The sequence below is a fragment of the Mustela nigripes genome, chromosome 1 (assembly GCF_022355385.1).
Source record: "Mustela nigripes isolate SB6536 chromosome 1, MUSNIG.SB6536, whole genome shotgun sequence".
Taxonomy (NCBI): domain Eukaryota; kingdom Metazoa; phylum Chordata; class Mammalia; order Carnivora; family Mustelidae; genus Mustela; species Mustela nigripes.
Window position 1 is genome coordinate 48,123,649 of NC_081557.1, and position 16,995 is coordinate 48,140,643.

The 16,995-nt window shown below is 54.7% G+C and overlaps 3 protein-coding genes across 16 annotated transcripts in view; 2 read left to right on the forward strand and 1 right to left on the reverse strand.

Annotated features, from left to right (window-relative positions):
* Positions 1–5,009, forward strand: part of RNF121 (ring finger protein 121) — an 89,544-nt gene extending 84,535 nt beyond the window's left edge. For 4 of the 5 annotated variants that reach the window (XM_059409912.1, XM_059409917.1, XM_059409924.1 and 1 more), the window contains 3 exons: positions 1,187–1,320; positions 1,950–2,051; positions 3,643–5,009. In XM_059409912.1, coding sequence (XP_059265895.1) covers positions 1,187–1,320; positions 1,950–2,051; positions 3,643–3,763 — 357 coding nt within the window. In that variant the 3' untranslated portion in view covers positions 3,764–5,009. Of the gene's footprint in view, positions 1–1,186; positions 1,321–1,939; positions 2,052–3,642 lie in introns of all 5 variants that reach the window. The other variant, XM_059409932.1, reaches the window with a different exon arrangement.
* A 91-nt stretch (positions 5,010–5,100) lies between these two features.
* IL18BP (interleukin 18 binding protein) lies at positions 5,101–9,485 on the forward strand. Of its 5 annotated transcripts, none has more exons than XM_059409998.1 (7): positions 5,101–6,210; positions 6,853–6,895; positions 7,227–7,317; positions 7,682–7,873; positions 8,538–8,658; positions 8,742–8,889; positions 9,100–9,367. In XM_059409998.1, the coding sequence occupies exons 3-7, from the start codon at positions 7,296–7,298 to the stop codon at positions 9,181–9,183; spliced, it is 567 nt and encodes a 188-aa protein (XP_059265981.1). In that variant the 5' UTR covers positions 5,101–6,210; positions 6,853–6,895; positions 7,227–7,295; the 3' UTR covers positions 9,184–9,367. The 5 variants fall into 5 exon arrangements, with proteins under 5 accessions (XP_059265981.1, XP_059265997.1, XP_059265989.1 ...); XM_059410014.1 differs by having other exon boundaries at positions 8,745–8,889; XM_059410006.1 differs by lacking the exon at positions 6,853–6,895.
* Positions 9,486–9,582: 97 nt separating this feature from the next.
* The window catches only part of NUMA1 (nuclear mitotic apparatus protein 1), a 77,500-nt gene continuing 70,087 nt past the window's right edge, over positions 9,583–16,995 (reverse strand). For all 6 annotated transcript variants that reach the window (XM_059409901.1, XM_059409885.1, XM_059409889.1 and 3 more), the window contains 10 exons: positions 15,567–15,677; positions 15,258–15,476; positions 14,969–15,126; positions 13,664–13,910; positions 12,578–12,806; positions 11,791–11,927; positions 11,263–11,439; positions 10,991–11,107; positions 10,678–10,899; positions 9,583–10,318 (listed from right to left, as the gene is read on the reverse strand). In XM_059409901.1, coding sequence (XP_059265884.1) covers positions 10,307–10,318; positions 10,678–10,899; positions 10,991–11,107; positions 11,263–11,439; positions 11,791–11,927; positions 12,578–12,806; positions 13,664–13,910; positions 14,969–15,126; positions 15,258–15,476; positions 15,567–15,677 — 1,629 coding nt within the window. In that variant the 3' untranslated portion in view covers positions 9,583–10,306. The remainder of the gene's footprint in view (positions 10,319–10,677; positions 10,900–10,990; positions 11,108–11,262; positions 11,440–11,790; positions 11,928–12,577; positions 12,807–13,663; positions 13,911–14,968; positions 15,127–15,257; positions 15,477–15,566; positions 15,678–16,995) is intronic.

Here is a 16,995-nt window from a genome sequence, read left to right on the forward strand (position 1 = left end):
ACCCACTGACCCACCCAGGTGCCCCCCTAGCCATTTTTTAAATGTACAGTTCAGTGCATTAGTTGCATTCACAATGTTGTGCAACTGTCACCACTAAAATTTTTAAGATTTTTCATCACCCCAAGCAGAAGCTCTGTGCCCATGAAACAGTAACTCCCATTCCCTTCCTCCAGACCCTAGCCACCTCTAACCTACTCTTTGTCTTTATGAATTTGTCTATTCTAGGTATTTTATCATATCAAATGGAATCATACAATATTTGTCCTTTGGTGTTAGACATTTCACTTAGCCTACTGTTTCCAAGGCTCATGCATTGTAGTGTGTATCAGAGCTTCATGATTTTTATGACTGAATAATATTCCATTGTGTGGATATACCACATTTTGTTTTATCTCCTTACCTTTTAATGGACACTTGGGTTGTTTCCACCTTTTGGATGTTGTGAGTAACGCTCCTGCGAGTATTGGCTTACAAGTGTGTGTTTAGTCTTTGTTGTCATGAGTTGGGGAATATATGTAAGGATGGATGTGCTGTGTCATATGGTAATTCTGTTTAACTTTTGGGGGGAATTGCTTAACTCTTTACTTCTTTAATTATAAATTGTGCTTAAATGAATATCTGTATACATGAAGCTTTTTTGATATTTTTACTTTAGCTACTTGAAGTGACATTAATGAACAGTTAGAGGGCATGGCAGTTTGAGACATCATGCCAGATGCTATCCAAAAGGATTGAACCTCTTTTGCTGCTGCCATAAGAGTTTGGGAATGCCCTTGTCCCCAACCCACATTGCACCAGATTATCTGACTGTTTTGAATCTTAGAGAAGAGATGTTGTCTGTCTCCAGTGAAAGCATAGTCTGGCCACAGTGTGGCTTATCTGACATAGCTCCTGATCACCGACTCTGAGTCCTTCTACCTCCTGATCTCCTTGTCCCTGATGCTGACCAGGCCAGGGCTCAGGTTTCTGTTAGATCTGACTTCCCAACCCATCTGTGGTCTGTCCCTTTCTCCCCATCCAGCCAGCAAAGATGAGGTCGATTTGGCATATAAAAGATGTTCTATAGGTGTGGGGCCTCCCCCTCCCTCTTTGCCTCCTCTTGAGAAGACATAGGCCTCTGTGGTATCATCCTGCTGGGCTGATTCTCACACCTTTCCTGTCTTTTCCTCCTGTTGTTCTCTCTCAGTTCTACAGCGAGTCGGGCATGCCTACCAAACACCTCTCGGACAGTGTGTGTGCCGTGTGTGGGCAGCAGATCTTTGTGGATGTCAGTGAAGAGGGCATCATCGAGAACACATATAGGCTGTCTTGCAATCACGTGTATCCTGCCTGGAGCCCTTGGGCCTCATCTCTCCTGCCACATGCACATTCTAGTCGAGGGGAGGGGGCAGCCATGACCCTGGCATACTCTCTAGACCTTTCAGTGCGGGAGAGTCACTAGAGGCCATGCATTTGGGCGATGTTCTCTGCCAGGGAAGCTGACTCTGCCAGGAGTGGAAACTGTGGTCTCCTTCCCCCTTTGCCACACCCTGGAGCCACGCTTACGTAAACAGTTTATAGCCTGGCTGAATCAGAAAGGAGCCCGAAGCTGCACTCACGGCCCCGATGTTGGAGCATCCTCTAGCTGGTTCCCTCGGTGTCAGAATCCAGTTCTCCTGAATAACATTTCCAGTATGTATCCTGTGCTTGCCCAGCTCCCGTTCTGTGCCGTGTATTATCTCCGTTTTCCCCCATAAACACCCTGTAAGATGGAGATCATTATCCTCACTTCACATGTGAGGAAGCAGGGTCAGAAAGAAGGGATGTGCCCAAGATTATACAGCTAAAAAGAGGGGAAGACAGGATTTGGAACTTTTCTCCAGAGCTAGTGCTTGGGTGCCTTGACCACGAGCATGGGGCTCGAGTGCCATCCCGGCTGCCCACCATTTCCCTTGACCAGTGGTGCTCAGATTCCACGAGTTCTGCATCCGTGGCTGGTGCATCGTGGGAAAGAAGCAGACATGTCCCTACTGCAAAGAGAAGGTAGACCTCAAGAGGATGTTCAGCAACCCGTATCCTTTGTTTGGGAATGGGCAATGGGAAGAAAGTCCTGGCCAGCGTCACTCTGCATTTGGGTCCTCCCAGAGCCCTTCCTCCTCCCTCCACCCTCTACCCTGGCACATATGCACTGTTCTATTTGGTTTGTGATCAAGGGAATTTGGGGGTGGAAAAGTAGGACTTACAGCTCAGATTCTCATCATAGTTCTGGATCCCTCAAGAGTAAATTGGTAGCAGTAGCAGCCCATTTACTGTTTGCTTCCTCTGTGCCTGGCACTGGGTTAAGTGCTCTGCCCATATTAGCTCATTTCATTCTCTAGCGACTTGATGACATCAGTAATATTCTCCTCCATTTAAAAAATGAAATGATTTAGAGGTTGAAAACCTACTCAAGGTTACATAACCAATGAGTGGTGCCTCACCTGTGACCTGTGGGGCTGGAGACCGGCCGTGTGCCTGTGCAGAGCCCGCAGCGTACAAGGCTGGCTGAGAGACTCCCTGTTCTGTCCCCTTTCAACATGGGACCACTGCTCCTCTGAGCTACTCCTCTGTACCCTGCCGGCCCTCCCTATGCTGCCCTCCCTCACCTTCCTCTTCCTCCTCATCACCCGTCTGTTGGAAGTTGCCCAGCCACTGCTCTGGTCCGCCCTTCACTACCCTTGGGATCCCACGGCCCAGGTCTCTCCCTGCCCTCTCCCCACTGCCCTGAGTGGCAGCGTTCCCTATCCCCTGGATACTAGCTAGGCTGGGCAGGGGCCACTGCATTCCCAGCATATTCCCACAGCCCCCAAACCAGAGGCTCTGGTCTGTCCCCTTAAGGTTCCTTGCTTGGTTCTTCTAGGGTCTAGTTCAAGAACAGTTAAGTAACCCCATGGTGAGGCAGAGGCTTGGGGCTTCCCCATAGTTCCCAGGGTCTGGGCCAGGCTGCTCTTCCTGATGCTTTTGGAAACGTTCCCCTGCAGTGTCATGAAGTTTAGTCAGTCCTTTCCCCAGAGCTGGATTCCCAGACTCCCTGTCTTACCCAGCAATTTAGTTCGAAACTGAAAGGAAGGGAACTCCTCTCTGGGGCTGCTCAGCCTCAGTAGGGCCTGGTGTTTGGTGGTACGTGGGGATTCCTTAGAGCCTCTGCCAGGGGTTATCCCTGTGACTAGCCTCTTGCTCCCTGTTCCCTTCTGCCTTGGCCCCTAGACTCGGCCCCTTCCTTGACCTACAAAACCTACCATTTGGGACATTACAAGAACCCTTGAGGTTACCTTATCCCACTGCCTACGTCCCTGCAGCCGTTGGCACAGATGAATTTACAGCAGTCAGACTGTGTGCTCTCACACCAACAGGCCCATCTTTAAGAAGGTGTTATTGGAGGCTCTCTACACATGCCGGTCTTCAGGAGCTTAGTTTCACTTCTCCACCCTTCCCTTCTCACCTCCCTCCCCCAATCTCTGGGTTCAGCCCTTCCTCCTAACATGGAGAGGCTGGTGGGGGCTTCTTCTCTTTGTAGGCAGGCTGATTTCTGTGGAGCAGATGAGAGAGTAGGCAGAACCTCTCACCCAACCCTGAGCCCAGCCTCAGCAGCTCTGACACATAGCCTCTTTAACGCACTGACAGCTGGGAGAGGCCTCACGTCATGTACGGGCAACTGCTGGATTGGCTTCGATATTTGGTAGCCTGGCAGCCTGTCATCATTGGCCTGGTACAAGGCATCAACTATGTCCTGGGCCTGGAATAGTCAGGAAGAAGAGCATCCGCCTGCTATGGACCTCAGGGCACTCTCCTCCCTGCCCTCCAAGACGACCTGGGTGGGAAAGACTCAAAAGGGGCACTTGGGCCACTCAGTACCCCTCTGGCTGTGCCTGGGCTGGGGAGGGAGATGGTGGAGAGCCAGCCAGTGGGGCTGTCAGCAGTGGGGGCTTTTTAAAAGAAAACTATTTTGATGAATATATTTAAAAACCTTTTTTATTGTGGAGCATAGGAATTGCCCCCAACTCTTCCAGGCCTTGCCTTCCTTGTTTGAGCAGGGCGGGAGCAGAGCCACATTTTTGATTTAAAGGAGCCTTCTCATCTCTGGCTGAGAGCCTCAGCCGCCCCACCCCTGCCCCCTGCCCTTCCTTCCCTCTGTGGGGCGCCAGCCTGGTTCACTCAGTGTGGGAGAGCCCATGGACTCTGCCTGGTACCACAGATACACACTGATGGGGGGTGAGGTGTCTTCCTTCCTCCCTTTTTGGGCCCCTCAGTCAGTGTTGTGTCAACTCTGTCTTCCCTTGTCCAGGACCCATAGGGTTGATGCAAGTGGAGCCTAGTCCTGACTTTTGCAGGGAGGGATGCCCTGGGATCTCACAGTTCACCGAGGATTTGTGTGGGGGAAACCCAAAGCAGCAGCAGTTTGGGTAACATGCCCCCAGTGAAGAACAGGGACTATCTGTGTGTAGTTGGGCCATGGGAACTATTGTTGGCAGCAGTGATTGAAGGCCTCTTGTGCAATCTGACCCTTCAGCCTGGAAGTGGTGACACACGCCAAAGGCCACTCTGCCACGTCACTTCCTTCCTGGAAAGCCTGTGTGAGGGTGTGCATATGCGTCTGTTCGTGTGCGGCAGTAGAACTGTGACAGATAGGACTTCTCCCTATCGTCAGACAGTGTTCCCTTGAAGCTGCCAGGGGATTCCCAGCCCAGGGAATATCCCTCTGTCAACTTCCACGTTCATGGGTCCTGCCTGGGCCTGGCCACAGGAGTGGTGGTGGGTATGAAGAGAAGAGGGCAAGGCCCAGGCAAGTGTGGTTCTAAAAAGGTTCCAGGTAGGCCCCAGCTCTGGCCCTAGGTGTTTTGAAGGAAGTGGGAGGACAAACGTGGGCCTTCAGCACAGGGTTCCTAGGGAATGTGGCCCAGCAGGGCCTGCCTTCAAGTGCAGCAAGAGCCAAGCAGGATCTTGTCACTCCATTCTGAATAAAGCTCCATGAGCTGGGTTGGAAAGCTGAACCTCCATCTTGCTTTATTCTTCCCTGGGGTCCCCGGGAGTGCCTCGCCTTTGCTGCCTTTTGCTGTTTCCATTTGAAAGCTGGATCCTAGGGGTGGTTGGCCCCACCCCTTATCCGAGGGAATGGTGGGATGCCAGACTCCTGTCCTGTGACAGAAGGGCCCTGGAGCATCACTGGGTGACTCTCTCCTTACCACCTGAGGTGAGGTCAGTGCCTTGCCTGCTACCAACACCCCTTTTCATGGGCCACCCTCAGCTTCAGCTTCTTTCACCCAGCTGTGGCTTTGCATGGTCCCCCACTGCTCATGTCAGTGGGCCCGTTCTCAGAGTGGAATGGGGACCATTTGAAGGGTGCAGGGATCGTCCTTTCACTCTTGTCCCCCTATGGGTCAGGCTCATGTGAGAAGCCAAGACCAGGCTGTCCAAGGCTCTCTTTCCATACTTCAGCAAGTCTGAGTCCCATGTCCTCCCAACAGCCCAACTCTTGTCTTGGTTCTGCTCTGAGTCCAGTCTCCTCTCCGTCACATCCCCCAATCTCATCCCCAAAAGACTGTCTCAGAAGCCCCCAAGCAGCCTTGCCTCCTAGCCTAACAGCTGGAGATACTGGCACTCCCGGGGAGGAGTTTTATGATGCATCCTCCAAACCTAGTTCCATCTCCTGGCTTCCCTGGCTCTGTCCCTGGCATCCCTGGCCCCTGATCACAGAGACCACAAACCTCGGACACTTGGGTCTTCCCCATCGTGTTGATATCTGTGTGTGGCCTGGGTCACCAGTCCTGGTCCACTCTGCCTCCACAGACACAAGCACGACCCCAATCGTGAGTGCCTCCTCCAGCTTGGCATCCCCGCTGCCTCTCACACCTCACCCTAGTCCTGACCCTGCCGCAGCCCCGGCTCCGCTTGTCCCATCAGCCACCAGACTGTGCATTTCTATAGCTCTGTTGTTGCTGGAGCTGGCACTAGGCTGCTTGCTCCTCCTCTTCCCCGGGAAGTGCCCTCCCCTCCTTTTAGGGCCAGCACTCCAGCTCGTGTTCCAAGGCCTCAGCCTGGCTCTGAGAGATTCCTGCACACAAGGCCAAAGAATGCTGTCAGCACAGTTCCCGCAGCATGGCCCAAGCGGGGCTGGACACAGCTGGACTGACTGGAGCTTCAAGAAGCAGGGATTCTGAAGAAGAGGGCTGTTCGGGGCTTCTCGAGAGCCAGGTAGGGGGAAACCTAGTCTTCCTAGTGGACCCAGACCTGTAGTTCTGACCAAAGAGATGGGATGGGTGGGATGAGAGAAGAGAGAAGGCTTTGTGGGGTGGGGGGGTCGGTGGTTGGAGGGAGTAGGGAGCCTGAGAATGACCAGGATGAACAGGTTGGTGTGACATTGAGACTGAAATGGTCAAAGTGATCCAACTTAGGGTCCCCAGTGCCTAGAAGAGTTGACCACTTGAATAGTGGTGTTAATGTGAAAGAAAAAATGTGAGGCCTGCTCACATAGACACGTGGTTCTGAAAAGCAAAGGTGGACGCCGAAGCCCTGACCCTGGGCTGGGAGGGAAGAATCCACCTGGGAGAGACTCTTTGATGAGGTTCATCCCATCTGTGCCCCTGGGAGGGTGATGCTGAGCAGGCATTAAAGACCCAGTCTGATATAATCAGGAGAGTAGAGGAACCTGGGAGTTAGCAGTAGATTTCCAGCCAGCATGAGTTTCGGCTCCAGAAAAGGTGCAGTGTACAGGCTGGGGTCATGCTTGTGTAACTTCTGTTAGTAATTCAGCGCTTGCTGACAAGCGAAAGTGAAATAGAAGGGAGAGGGGACAATGCTTTCCCAGAAGGATTTCACTAATTCTGCCCTTCCCAGAACCAGCTCCAGAGAAGGCGGCTTTGCTTTTCTCTGCGACGCGGTAAGTCCCTGGCCCCTGTGTGGTTCCGTTTCTCCATCCCTGTAACAAAGGGGTTAGGGCACACTCAGCATAATGTTAATAATGACACTAAGAGCTGGTGTGGGGAGGACTGTCACTGGATGGTCTTCAGCTTTGTTGCCAAGTGCTGAAAGAGCCCCAGCCTGTGCTGGATGCCTGCCGTAAGTAAACAGCAGTACCTGGCAGCCCGTTAGAGTTCAGACCAAGGGAGGGCTCTGGAACCCCCAGGAAGGGCAGGTCCATGGAAATGGCTAGGATCGAGCCACTGAGAAATTGAGAGAAGTAGTTGATTGGCGTTCTCCTCCCCCACCAGCCCCAGAGAGGAAGTTGTTACAGATAAATAGAACCAGGCACGCCAGCTCCTGACACATCCATCAAGACCATGGGACAGAACTGGACACCAGGTGGGACCCGGGGCTGGCCTGGGTGGGCAGGATGAGGTCTGAGAACAGAAGGGAGTGCTGCGGGTGGCCCTGAGCCTTACCCCGGGGAGTGGCGGGGGTGGGGGGGGGGGGGGACTCCATTTTGCTGTTGTGTTATGGCTTTCAGCCTCTGTCTAAGTCCTGTGGTTCTGGCTGCAGTCCAACATGTCCCTGCCCTCCATTAGAAAAGGGCCATGATGTGGGTAGGGCCTCAAAACCCCTTCTGCTCCTCCAATGCCCTGGGCCGAGCCCAGGAATCTCTGGGCCAGAGTTGCATCCAGGCCAGGATATCGACCATGCCTGGCAGTCAGACAGCAGTTGACCTCTATGACTGTCCTGCCCTTAGATCGCAGCCCTTTGCCAGTCCTGCTTTTGTGTGCCCACATGATCTGTTACCTGGTTGGAGCCACACCTGTACCTCAGGCCACTGCCACTGCTTCAGCTGGGGTCACAAAGGACCCCTGCCCCTCCTGGCTCCCAAGAGCTAAGCGGTGCCCAGCATTGGAGGTGACCTGGCCAGAAATGGAAATCGCACTGAGTAAGGAGCAATTTTGATGGGAGCCCAAAAGAACACAGTGGTCTGGGGTGGGTTGTGGGCACAGAGGGTTCAAGGGTGGGGTTGACTCCTGAGCTGCACCCTATTCCAACCTGCTGCCATGTAGCCCCACCAGCTGGGCCAGCTTACCAGAGCATTCAGCACGTTCCCTCCCACCCAGCATCATGAGTGTGGGTTTAGGGCCCAGCTCCCAAGGTGCTCCTTATCCAGTGGGATGGAGAGAATGCCACCATAAGGATCGTCAGAGGACTCCTAGAGCCTCGACTGCAGTATGCCCCAAGGCCCAGCCTGCTCCCTGCTCCCTCCCCCGCCCAGCCCCCTTGGTCTCTGGCTACCCCAGAGGAGCAGTGGCCTCCTGCCACTGCCTCCTTGGCCAGGGCTCCTAGAGTCACCAGAGCGGAAAAGGTCATCCTGAAGAAATAAGCTCAGAGGGAGTGTTCACCTGAACCAAGGACCCATCCCCAGACTTCCTCTTGTTCAGCCGAGTCTCCCTGTAGACAACCACACTTCCCCATTAGCAGACTTTCCCACCTGGGTGTATTCACAGCAGCACTCCAGGCTCCTGAATTGTGGGGCTTGGGAGGCAGGGCAGCATGACAGGGGACGGTGTGCCGTGGAAGAGCTAACAGCCACACGTGTCCCCTAGATGGAACGCTGACCTTGTCCTGTACCGCCTGCAGCCGCTCCACCTTCAGCATCCTCTATTGGATGGGCAATGGCTCCTTCATTGAGCACCTCCCAGGTCGGCTGCAAGAGGGCAGTACCAGGTGAGGGGTGCAGCAGTGAGGCCAGTAGGAGGGGAGGGGGCTTCTTGTGGTCCTCTCTCATGGCCTTCCGCCCTCTGCTGCAGCAGGGAGTACCAGGGTGCACGCATCCAGCTGCGGCGGACCTTGGCGCTAGAGGAGCTGAGTCCCACCCTGCTCAATACCAACTTCTCTTGTGTCTTTGCTGATCTTGACCAGACTGCCCAGCGCCATGTCATCCTAGCTCAGCTCTGGGTGAGGAACCTGAGAGGGAAGGTTTCCACGGACAGCAGCAGCGGTTTGGGGAGCAAAGGATGGGCTTGGCCCAGAGTGGCCTCCCGCTACTGTCCACTGTTCCCTAAGTGGGACTTGGGACTCGGGCAGGGGAGGCATGGCCTAGAGGAAGGTGATCAAGAGATGTCCCCCACCCTTGGGCCTGATCTTGTCTACCTTCACTTCCCCCAGGCTGGGCTGAAGACCGGTCTGCCTTCTACTCAAGAAGCCCCACCCTCCAGCACGTCACCTCTGCCTCATCATCGCGACAGGTGACTTCCCAAGCCTGGTTGAGTCGTCGCCTCTTCCCTGGGGTCTACACGCTCTTGCAGCTCAGGCCTCCCTCTAACAGACTGTCTCAGGGAAGGGATGCGCTAAATGCTGCTTCTGATCCACAGGTGCATCCTGGTCACACCCAGCAGGGCCCACAGTGGGCGTGCATAAATGATTTTTCACTGGAGGTGTGACATCTGCCTGTCATTTAAGCCGTCCTTCCACTTACAGAACTTGGCTCATCCCAAGAGGGAGTGTGGGAAGAGAGGGACTGTTACTCAGAATGTAAAGACAAGGCCAGGAGAGAAGGTACATAGCTGGGAAAACTTGGCAGGGACAAAAGATGTGCTCTAAAAAGAGCGAAATTTCCCTTTTCCTGCACAGATCAAGACCGCTCAGCACTTAAGGGAGAAAAATAGACTTTATTTACAAGTAATAACATTTAGAAAAGATCCATCCCTGGCCCTTAAAAACCTTCCTATCACTCCAAATCCCACCCCAGAGTTAAGTCTGGGGAAGGTGGGGGATGAGCTGCAGCTGAAGGCTGCCCCTGCCCCTGCTGCCGCACCCAGGCGTGGGGCCCATCTGTTCTGAAAAAAAGGATCTTCTGGGCATCCAAGCCCTTGGGTGGATGGGAGCACCTATGGGTGCACCCACTAGGTCAGTGCCCAGTCCTGGACTTAAAAAGCGCAGGGCCCTAGTGGGCCCAGCCACCAAGAGCAGCAGGAAATCAGGGCCTGCTCCTCCAATGGTCCCTTCTGGATCCAGAGGCTGGGGAGGTCTGACTTGGGCCTCGGGCCCAGCCACTCAAAGCCAGCCTCAAGTCTGTTTGTGATGAAGAAGTGACTTCGCTCTAAGAAAACATGAGGAGGCAAGGTAGGGAGAAGACCCAGACTCTCCAGGCCTCCGGGGCCAACTCTGTGGACACATCTGTTCACCTAGCGAAGGCTCCGGTGAAGATCCAGGTACCAGGCCAGGGTGTGGGCACGCATCACTGTCTCTAGGGGTCTGGCCACTGTTGGCCTGGGAGCTGAGAGAAGGCACTGAAAGGGACAGTAGAAGGAGAAGGACCAGGCGAGGTTGGCATTGAGGACACAGGTGGGGGCCTCTCACTGGTCCTGGCCCTTTAGTGCTTTGCCTGGAAGAGAGAAATATAGTCACATGCACGGCTGGAGACCGGTGATGCCAGCCTGAACCAGATGGCTCAAGGAGGCCTCTCAGAGCTCCCAAAGCCCCTGACTAGGATCCCTTTCTTGGGAGTGACCCGGACACCTCTACCTTCAGGTTCTCAGTTGCCAGCTATGCCCAAGCAGCCCTAAGTCTCCTCTCCTCCACCAGCAGGTAACCAAGGCAGGGGGCACCCACACTTTGCAACCACCTCTAGCAGCCTACCTAAGCCCTGTCACGGAAGCCTCCAGAAGGGTGGCCTGGGGGAGTACCCCACTTCCACCCACTTTCCTAAGAGTCCACCACCCCCTTCCCTGTCAGTGCTTCCACCTTGCCCTTGGCCCGAGGGGTGGCAGTGGCGGCAGCGAGGGCAGCGGCAGTGGCGGCACTGGCCGCGGTGGTAGCAATGCGCGGAGAGCGGCGGGTCCCACTGCGGGTGTTGGGAGAGGCCTTGGACAGAGCTTTCTTTGAGGCTCCCCTCCGCAGCAGGCTGTTCCCGAGCTTCTTGGGCGTGTTAAGGATGCTGAAAGCCATGGACTGGCGGCGGTCAGCCTGTTGGGGAGAGAGGGGCTGTTAAACTGGGCTGCACTCACACTCTGCCACCAAGACCTCCCAGGGGCTCCCTCCAGCCCCCTGTACTAACCTGTTTAATAGCCGGAGCAGCAGCTTTCTTCTGGGCCTCCGTAGTGCTCTGTTTGCGCCCTTCATGTCGGTCCCGGGGAGTCATGGGGCGTGGGAAACAGCTGGTGGCCTTCTTAGACTATGGGGAAGAGAAGTTGACATCCAAAGCCAGACATGTGTCTCTGCATCAAGCCCTTGGAGAGCGAAGGCTCCCCTTTAGTCCACTTTTCAAATTTGGGGAGCTGGGCTAGACTAGGCAAGCTGATAGGACAAAAAGTAGCCAGGGTTGCCTACCTCTGGGGTACCAGGACCCTGATGGGGCTCTGAGGAGACCCGTTTGCGCTGCTGCCGGGTGGTGATGCCCGTGCCCTCAGCTATCTGGGCTGGCTGCATGCTGGCTCGGCGCAGGGTCTCCCGGGGGTCACCAGTTTTCATCTCCTCATCTGTGATGGTAGCCAGGCTCAGAGAAGGCTGCATGGGGTGGAAGAAGTGGTCAAGGGGGGGGCAGAACTGCCCCCAGAACTCCTCATTGGCCTGATGTGCAGGGCAGCTCAGGCCTTCTGTGGCAGAAGGCCTCCTTGCCGTTGTCTTCCTCTACTCTTGCCCTGCAGGATGGCCACAGGAGGCGGCAGAGCAGACCTCCACACACTCAGGGCTGCCCACAGGGAGTTCACCCCAAACCCTTCTATGCCAGCTAGTCCATGGAAGCATAAGGTCACCCTCTGCAGCAGGCCAGAGACTCAGGGCACTAGGATAAGTGACTAGTACTGGGGTGGCTTGCTAAGGGAGGAGGAGGGGAGCTGGCCTGGGGCCTGAGCTCACCCTAGACTCCAGGGGGTAGCAGGTCTTCAAGTGAGGGGGGCACACCCGGTTGCGCTGCTGCAACTCTGCGATGCGGTTCCAGTCGTCCAGCTGCTCGGGCTCATCCTGGCAAGTGCCCATGTAGAAGCTGTTCCTTCCTGTGGAGGGCCAGGAGACAGGAGCAGGTGGGACTGGAAGGCCAGGAAGAGTGAGGGGAACAGCAGGGGGTCACCCCCTGGTCCTGGCATCTTGCTAACCTTTGTGTCCACCACTTCTGTCCCCCTGTCCCATGGACTTGAGGCTTGGAGCCTCAGAGTCCTATTGTGCTCAGGGCTGCAGATAGCAGGGCAAGGCTTATAGGGCATTTCTACCGTGGGGCTGGCTCACCACTCTCCCTCTGGGGAGGTCAAAGGATATCTTCCGCAGAGGCTGTGACACCTTAGAGAAACAGGACCAGGAATTGGGGTCCAGGACCTAGGGGGTCCTGGAGGGCAAGAGTCTTCAGGAAGAATCTAAGAACAGAACACTGGCCCAGCAGAGCTCTTCTGGCACCCCTTACCCCCTGAGATGGGGTAATAGAGGACCTGAGCTGACCATCACTATAAGGCTGGGAATCCTGGGCCCCTTGTGTGAATGTTTCCCATTCACCCAGGCTGAGATGAAGAGCAGCCTAAGGGACAGACAAGGCCCTGAGACTACAGGGAAGAGGGCCAGGCAAGGTACTGGAAGGTAATTAGCCTTAGGGTTTTAGAAGTTTGTCCCTTTCCTGTGCCAGGGTCTGTGTTTCAAGCGCCTATGGTCACCTCACCTGGAGGGACCCCACTGGATACACCAGCCTGGGAGCGGCGAGCAGAGCTGCGAGTGGTGGGCCGGTACCCTGGTAGACTGAGCAGAGCCGAGTTGCCATCATCAGGAGAGCCCAGACGGGCTAGAGACTGGGTAGAAGATGTGGCTCGTGGGCCAGCCTGGGAGGCAGGGGCAGACTGGGTGCTGTAGAAGGATGAATTGGCGCTGTCCGGCTCTTCCACATCTAGCTTCTGGAAGAGAGAATTAATCTGGTGGGGTGGGGCCCTGTCAGTCCACAAAGCAGCCTCCCGTTCCCCTTCCTAAAATGCCTGTGTTCCCACACTGCTTTGTAGGGATCCTTAGCTGCATATCTGCAAGAAACGGGCCTTGTTGCTAAGAATCCTGCATAAGGTGCTGAGGCCATACCCATTTTCTCTTGCCTGTTGACCGTGCTTTGAAGGAAGGCAGGCAGAGTTGTGTATCAGACCAGTTTAGAATCCAAGTGTAAAAAAATAAAGGATCGGCCTACCGGTCTCAGCTAGCAAGTGGCAGAGCCAGGGCTGGAATGCTTGGTCCTGGGCTAGTCAGGCTCATCCCATAGTCTCCACTGTCCCCTCAACTGGAGCTGGCCATGACCCTGTCCATCTTTTAGTTCTCCAGCTTCTTGGTAGCAAAGGGCAACCCACACAACGGAGGTGCGCTTTGCTGCATGAAAGGTACCTCCCCACTCCCCAACCTCCTCAGGATATGGGAACAGGACCAGCCAGAGTTTCCAGCCTGGCAGGCAGCCTCTGGATGGCCACAACGCATCTCAGCCACCCAGGTGGTGTGCTGGAGACCCAGGGCTGGGCAATAACTTCACATTATCTCCCTTCAGCCTGCACAGGCTCAGTGCTACCCATGGAAAGAAACCTGCCTTAAAACCAACAGGCATCCAATTTCAGCCCTGCGCTTTTCTACAAAAGAGGCCTTTGTTTCTTGGGATCTTAAGATACAGCTTAATCAGTCCGGCCAGCCTTGGGAGGCTACTGTGAGGACCCGATGGGGAAGATGCCCTTATGAGCAAGGGAGCATGACTGGCTTACAGTCCCACTCTCAGCAGCCTGACCTTGGTCATGGTGATATTGATGATTTGCGTGGTACGTCGACGAGCAGAGCGGGTCTTCCGGCCTGAATCCAGGAAGACGTCCCCCAAGGAGTCCAGGCTGCTCTCCAGTGGGGCCTGACCCCGAGCTGGGATTGGGGTGAAGTAGAGAGACTCCAGGGATTCTACCTTGGGGGGCAGGCGCTGGGAGATGGGTGAGGCTGGCTCTCCAGGGATGCTGGTGCCATCTGGCTGAGTTCGAGGCAGCTTGCTGTAGAAAAGGCATTTTGTTCATCCCTTTGCTGCAAAGTTACCAACTCCTACATTTACTACAAGTGGACCAGGTCAAGCACCCCATTTTTTCCTCTGATTTTTGAGAAGTAACCAGGAAAGCCCTTACCCCAGGCCCTCCCTTCCCTCTCCATTCCGGGTGAGCCCATCTACTCCCACGGCTCTCTGAGCTCCTTAACACTGGCAACTCCGGGACTCCACTATCCCAGACATCGCCCCCTGGACACCCAGCTCCACAGTGTTCCTCCTGGATGACCCACTCCAGAGAACAAGAGCAGCCTCCAGCTGTGCACCCCCAGCCACAATCCTACCCAACAGCTCGTCCGTTCACATCTCTTTGGCCAGTCCGCCTTATCTCCTCTCACCTAGACTTAGTGGCACCTGAGGGGAGGTACGAGCCTGGTGACAAGCAGGGGTTCAAGCCTACCTCTACCACTGTGGGACCTTGGTCAAATGACTGCCCCTCTATGCCCCAGTCTCATCTGTTAAGTACTTAATCACAGAACCTACCTCAGAGGATTGTGAGGGGTAAATAAATGCATTAATATTTTCTGGGTGTGTCTGTAGCGTCGGCTTCACTGGCTATGAGAAATGCTTTCTCAGATGCAAACTGGACGACATACTGCTTCATTTCCGACCCTTCTGAGGTCCCTCAATGCCTTTAGGATCAGGTCTAGCGGGGATCGCAGCCAGCCCTCCTCACCTCACTTGCCAGCACAGGCAGGCTCTCTCAAGCTCTGCCCTCTGCTCCCCTCTGTTCACCAGGCACACACACTTTCAGCTCGTCTGCAGACTCTGAGCAGAAGTGACAGCCTCCAGGCAGCCCCTTCTGACCCCTCATTTCTTCTTACTCCCATGGGGCCCTATACAAACACATGCCCTCCCACCTGTGCGCGGGTTTCCTTACACTTCCTGATGAATAAGCTCCCAGAGGGCAAAGGGACCACGGACCACATCTTTATCTTACGAGGCCCAGTGGCCAGGACAACCTGACAGCAGGCACTTGGGGGACAAGAGGGTGGCAGGGTGCCTCCTCACCTGGTGATGGTGAGGGGAGTCCCCTCCTCACAGCTCAAATCCAGGCTGTCCACACTCAAGTCCAGCTGAGGCTTAGTCTGGGGCTCCCGGCTCTTTAAGGCATCAGTTGCCACTTGGAACTTGCCCAGATCTCGAAGCTGCTGGTCAGCGTGGGCAACCTGAGAAGGAGAGGGCCGGGGAGCATGAAGACAAGCCTCAGGCAGGGACAGCCTGGAGGTGGGGAAGGGGGGTGTCATAGGGGTCCAACAAGAAGAGGCTGATGAGGAAGTCGGGCCACGCTGATACTGACCTGTGCCTCCAGGCTGCGCACCTGGGCGGTGAGGTGGCGGCAGGTCTGCTCAGCCTCCTTGGTCTTCAGCCCAGCCTGCTGCAGCTCCCGGCCCAGCCGTTCCGCTTCAGCTCGCAGCTCTTTGTTTTCCTTCTGCAGCTGCTCCAGCCCCTGGAGCTGCTCCTGCAGCTCCTGGTTCTGCTGTTTCTTGGCATCATAGTGGGTCTTGGCTTTTTCCATCTACGTGGGCAGACAGGGCGGGTGGGTGGTGGGGGTAGGGTAGGGACTGGGGGGTGGGAGGCAGTGGGTCCAGGGCTGGGGGCGCCTCACCTGTAGCTTATAGTGCTCAGCTGCCTGCTCCTTCTGGTTCAGCTGGGCCTGCAGCTCATTCAGCTGGGCCTGGAGGCGTTGGGCCTCTTGCTGGCTCTCCCCTCCCTGGGCCTGGAAAGCATGACAAACACTGATCAGGGTGACTGTTCTCTCCACTCCACCCAAAATCACTGACTTGCCCTAGGCTCCTGGGCTCTGTGGGTCTTTTCAGACTCCTGTATTCTCGCTCAGGACATGCACAAAAAAATCCTTTTACACCTGCCCACAACTCCCACCTAATATGAACATACCATATACCCTGTCAAGGTCCACATTCTGCAGGAGTTTTCCCTGTCCAGCTAATGCCATTTCTGGCAGAGTTCTGACAGCCCTATCTTTGCCTTCTTGGTGACCAGGCACAAACCATCTCATTCTCTCTCCATGAGTAGTCTCCCCAAGGAGAATCCCTACTCCCCAACAGAGACTGAGCCTCAGGAACACTTGGTTACAGAGTATGGAGCTAGACATTTGGCACATGAGCTGAGGACCTGTGAACTCTTTTCCACCTCAAAACCACTGTGGGAAGTAACTTCATCCCCATTTCAGAGATGAAGAAACTGAGCTCAGAGATATAAACATACTGATGATCATAAAGCACAGTAAGATTTGAACCTTGGTCCACCCGACTCCAGGGCCTGTGGGGGCTCATTTATAATACTGCACTGCCTCCTATCCAGACCACAGACTCCTCGGGAGGAGGGCCCACATCCAGCTCCTGGTCCCTCTGCAATGCCAGTGAGTGCTTAGCTCGCAGCAGACACTGAACTAGCTGGCCCTACCTCACCTACATCTCCGAGCCCCGGGAAGGCCCCCAATTGGAGAATAAGCATCTGGGTTTTGGTTTAAGATTTTATTTATTTTAGAGAGAGACACAGAGAAAACGAGTGAGCACACGTAAGGAGAGAGGGAGAAGCAGGCTCCTTGCTCAGTGTGATCTGAGCTAAAGGCAGTTGCTTAACTGACTGAACCCAGGCGCCCCAGTATGTTTGTTTTTAAGATTTATTTATGTATTTGAGAAAGTATGAGCGGGAGGGCCAGAGGGAGAAATCTCATGCAGACTCCACACTGAGTGCAGAGCCCAACGTGGGACTCATTTTTATGACCCTGAGATCACAACCTGAACTGAAATTAAAAAAGGGAAAATGCACTCCTTGCCTGGTGAATATATAATAGAAATGTTAGAGAACATCTCCGTATACTGCTAAGTCTTGCTGGTATTATTAATGCAGCCTGTGTCAGCCATGAGAACATTGCAGGGGCTTCTGTGCAAGACTGAGATTTGTTTTTCTTTTGAATCAATTCTTGCTCAAATTTCTGCTACTTATTTGGATTGTGAGTTTGATATCTCTACTTATTGTGCTCACGTTCTCCCATGTTAGAATGGAGCAAT

Excerpts from the sequence above, each read along its gene's own strand:
- IL18BP (XM_059409998.1), top strand. The coding sequence starts at position 7,296 with ATGGGACAGAACTGGACACCAG. Across the intron at positions 8,659-8,741 it reads CTGCAAGAGGGCAGTACCAG|CAGGGAGTACCAGGGTGCAC; the intron begins GTGAGGGGTGCA and ends CCTCTGCTGCAG. Across the intron at positions 8,890-9,099 it reads TCATCCTAGCTCAGCTCTGG|GCTGGGCTGAAGACCGGTCT; the intron begins GTGAGGAACCTG and ends CACTTCCCCCAG.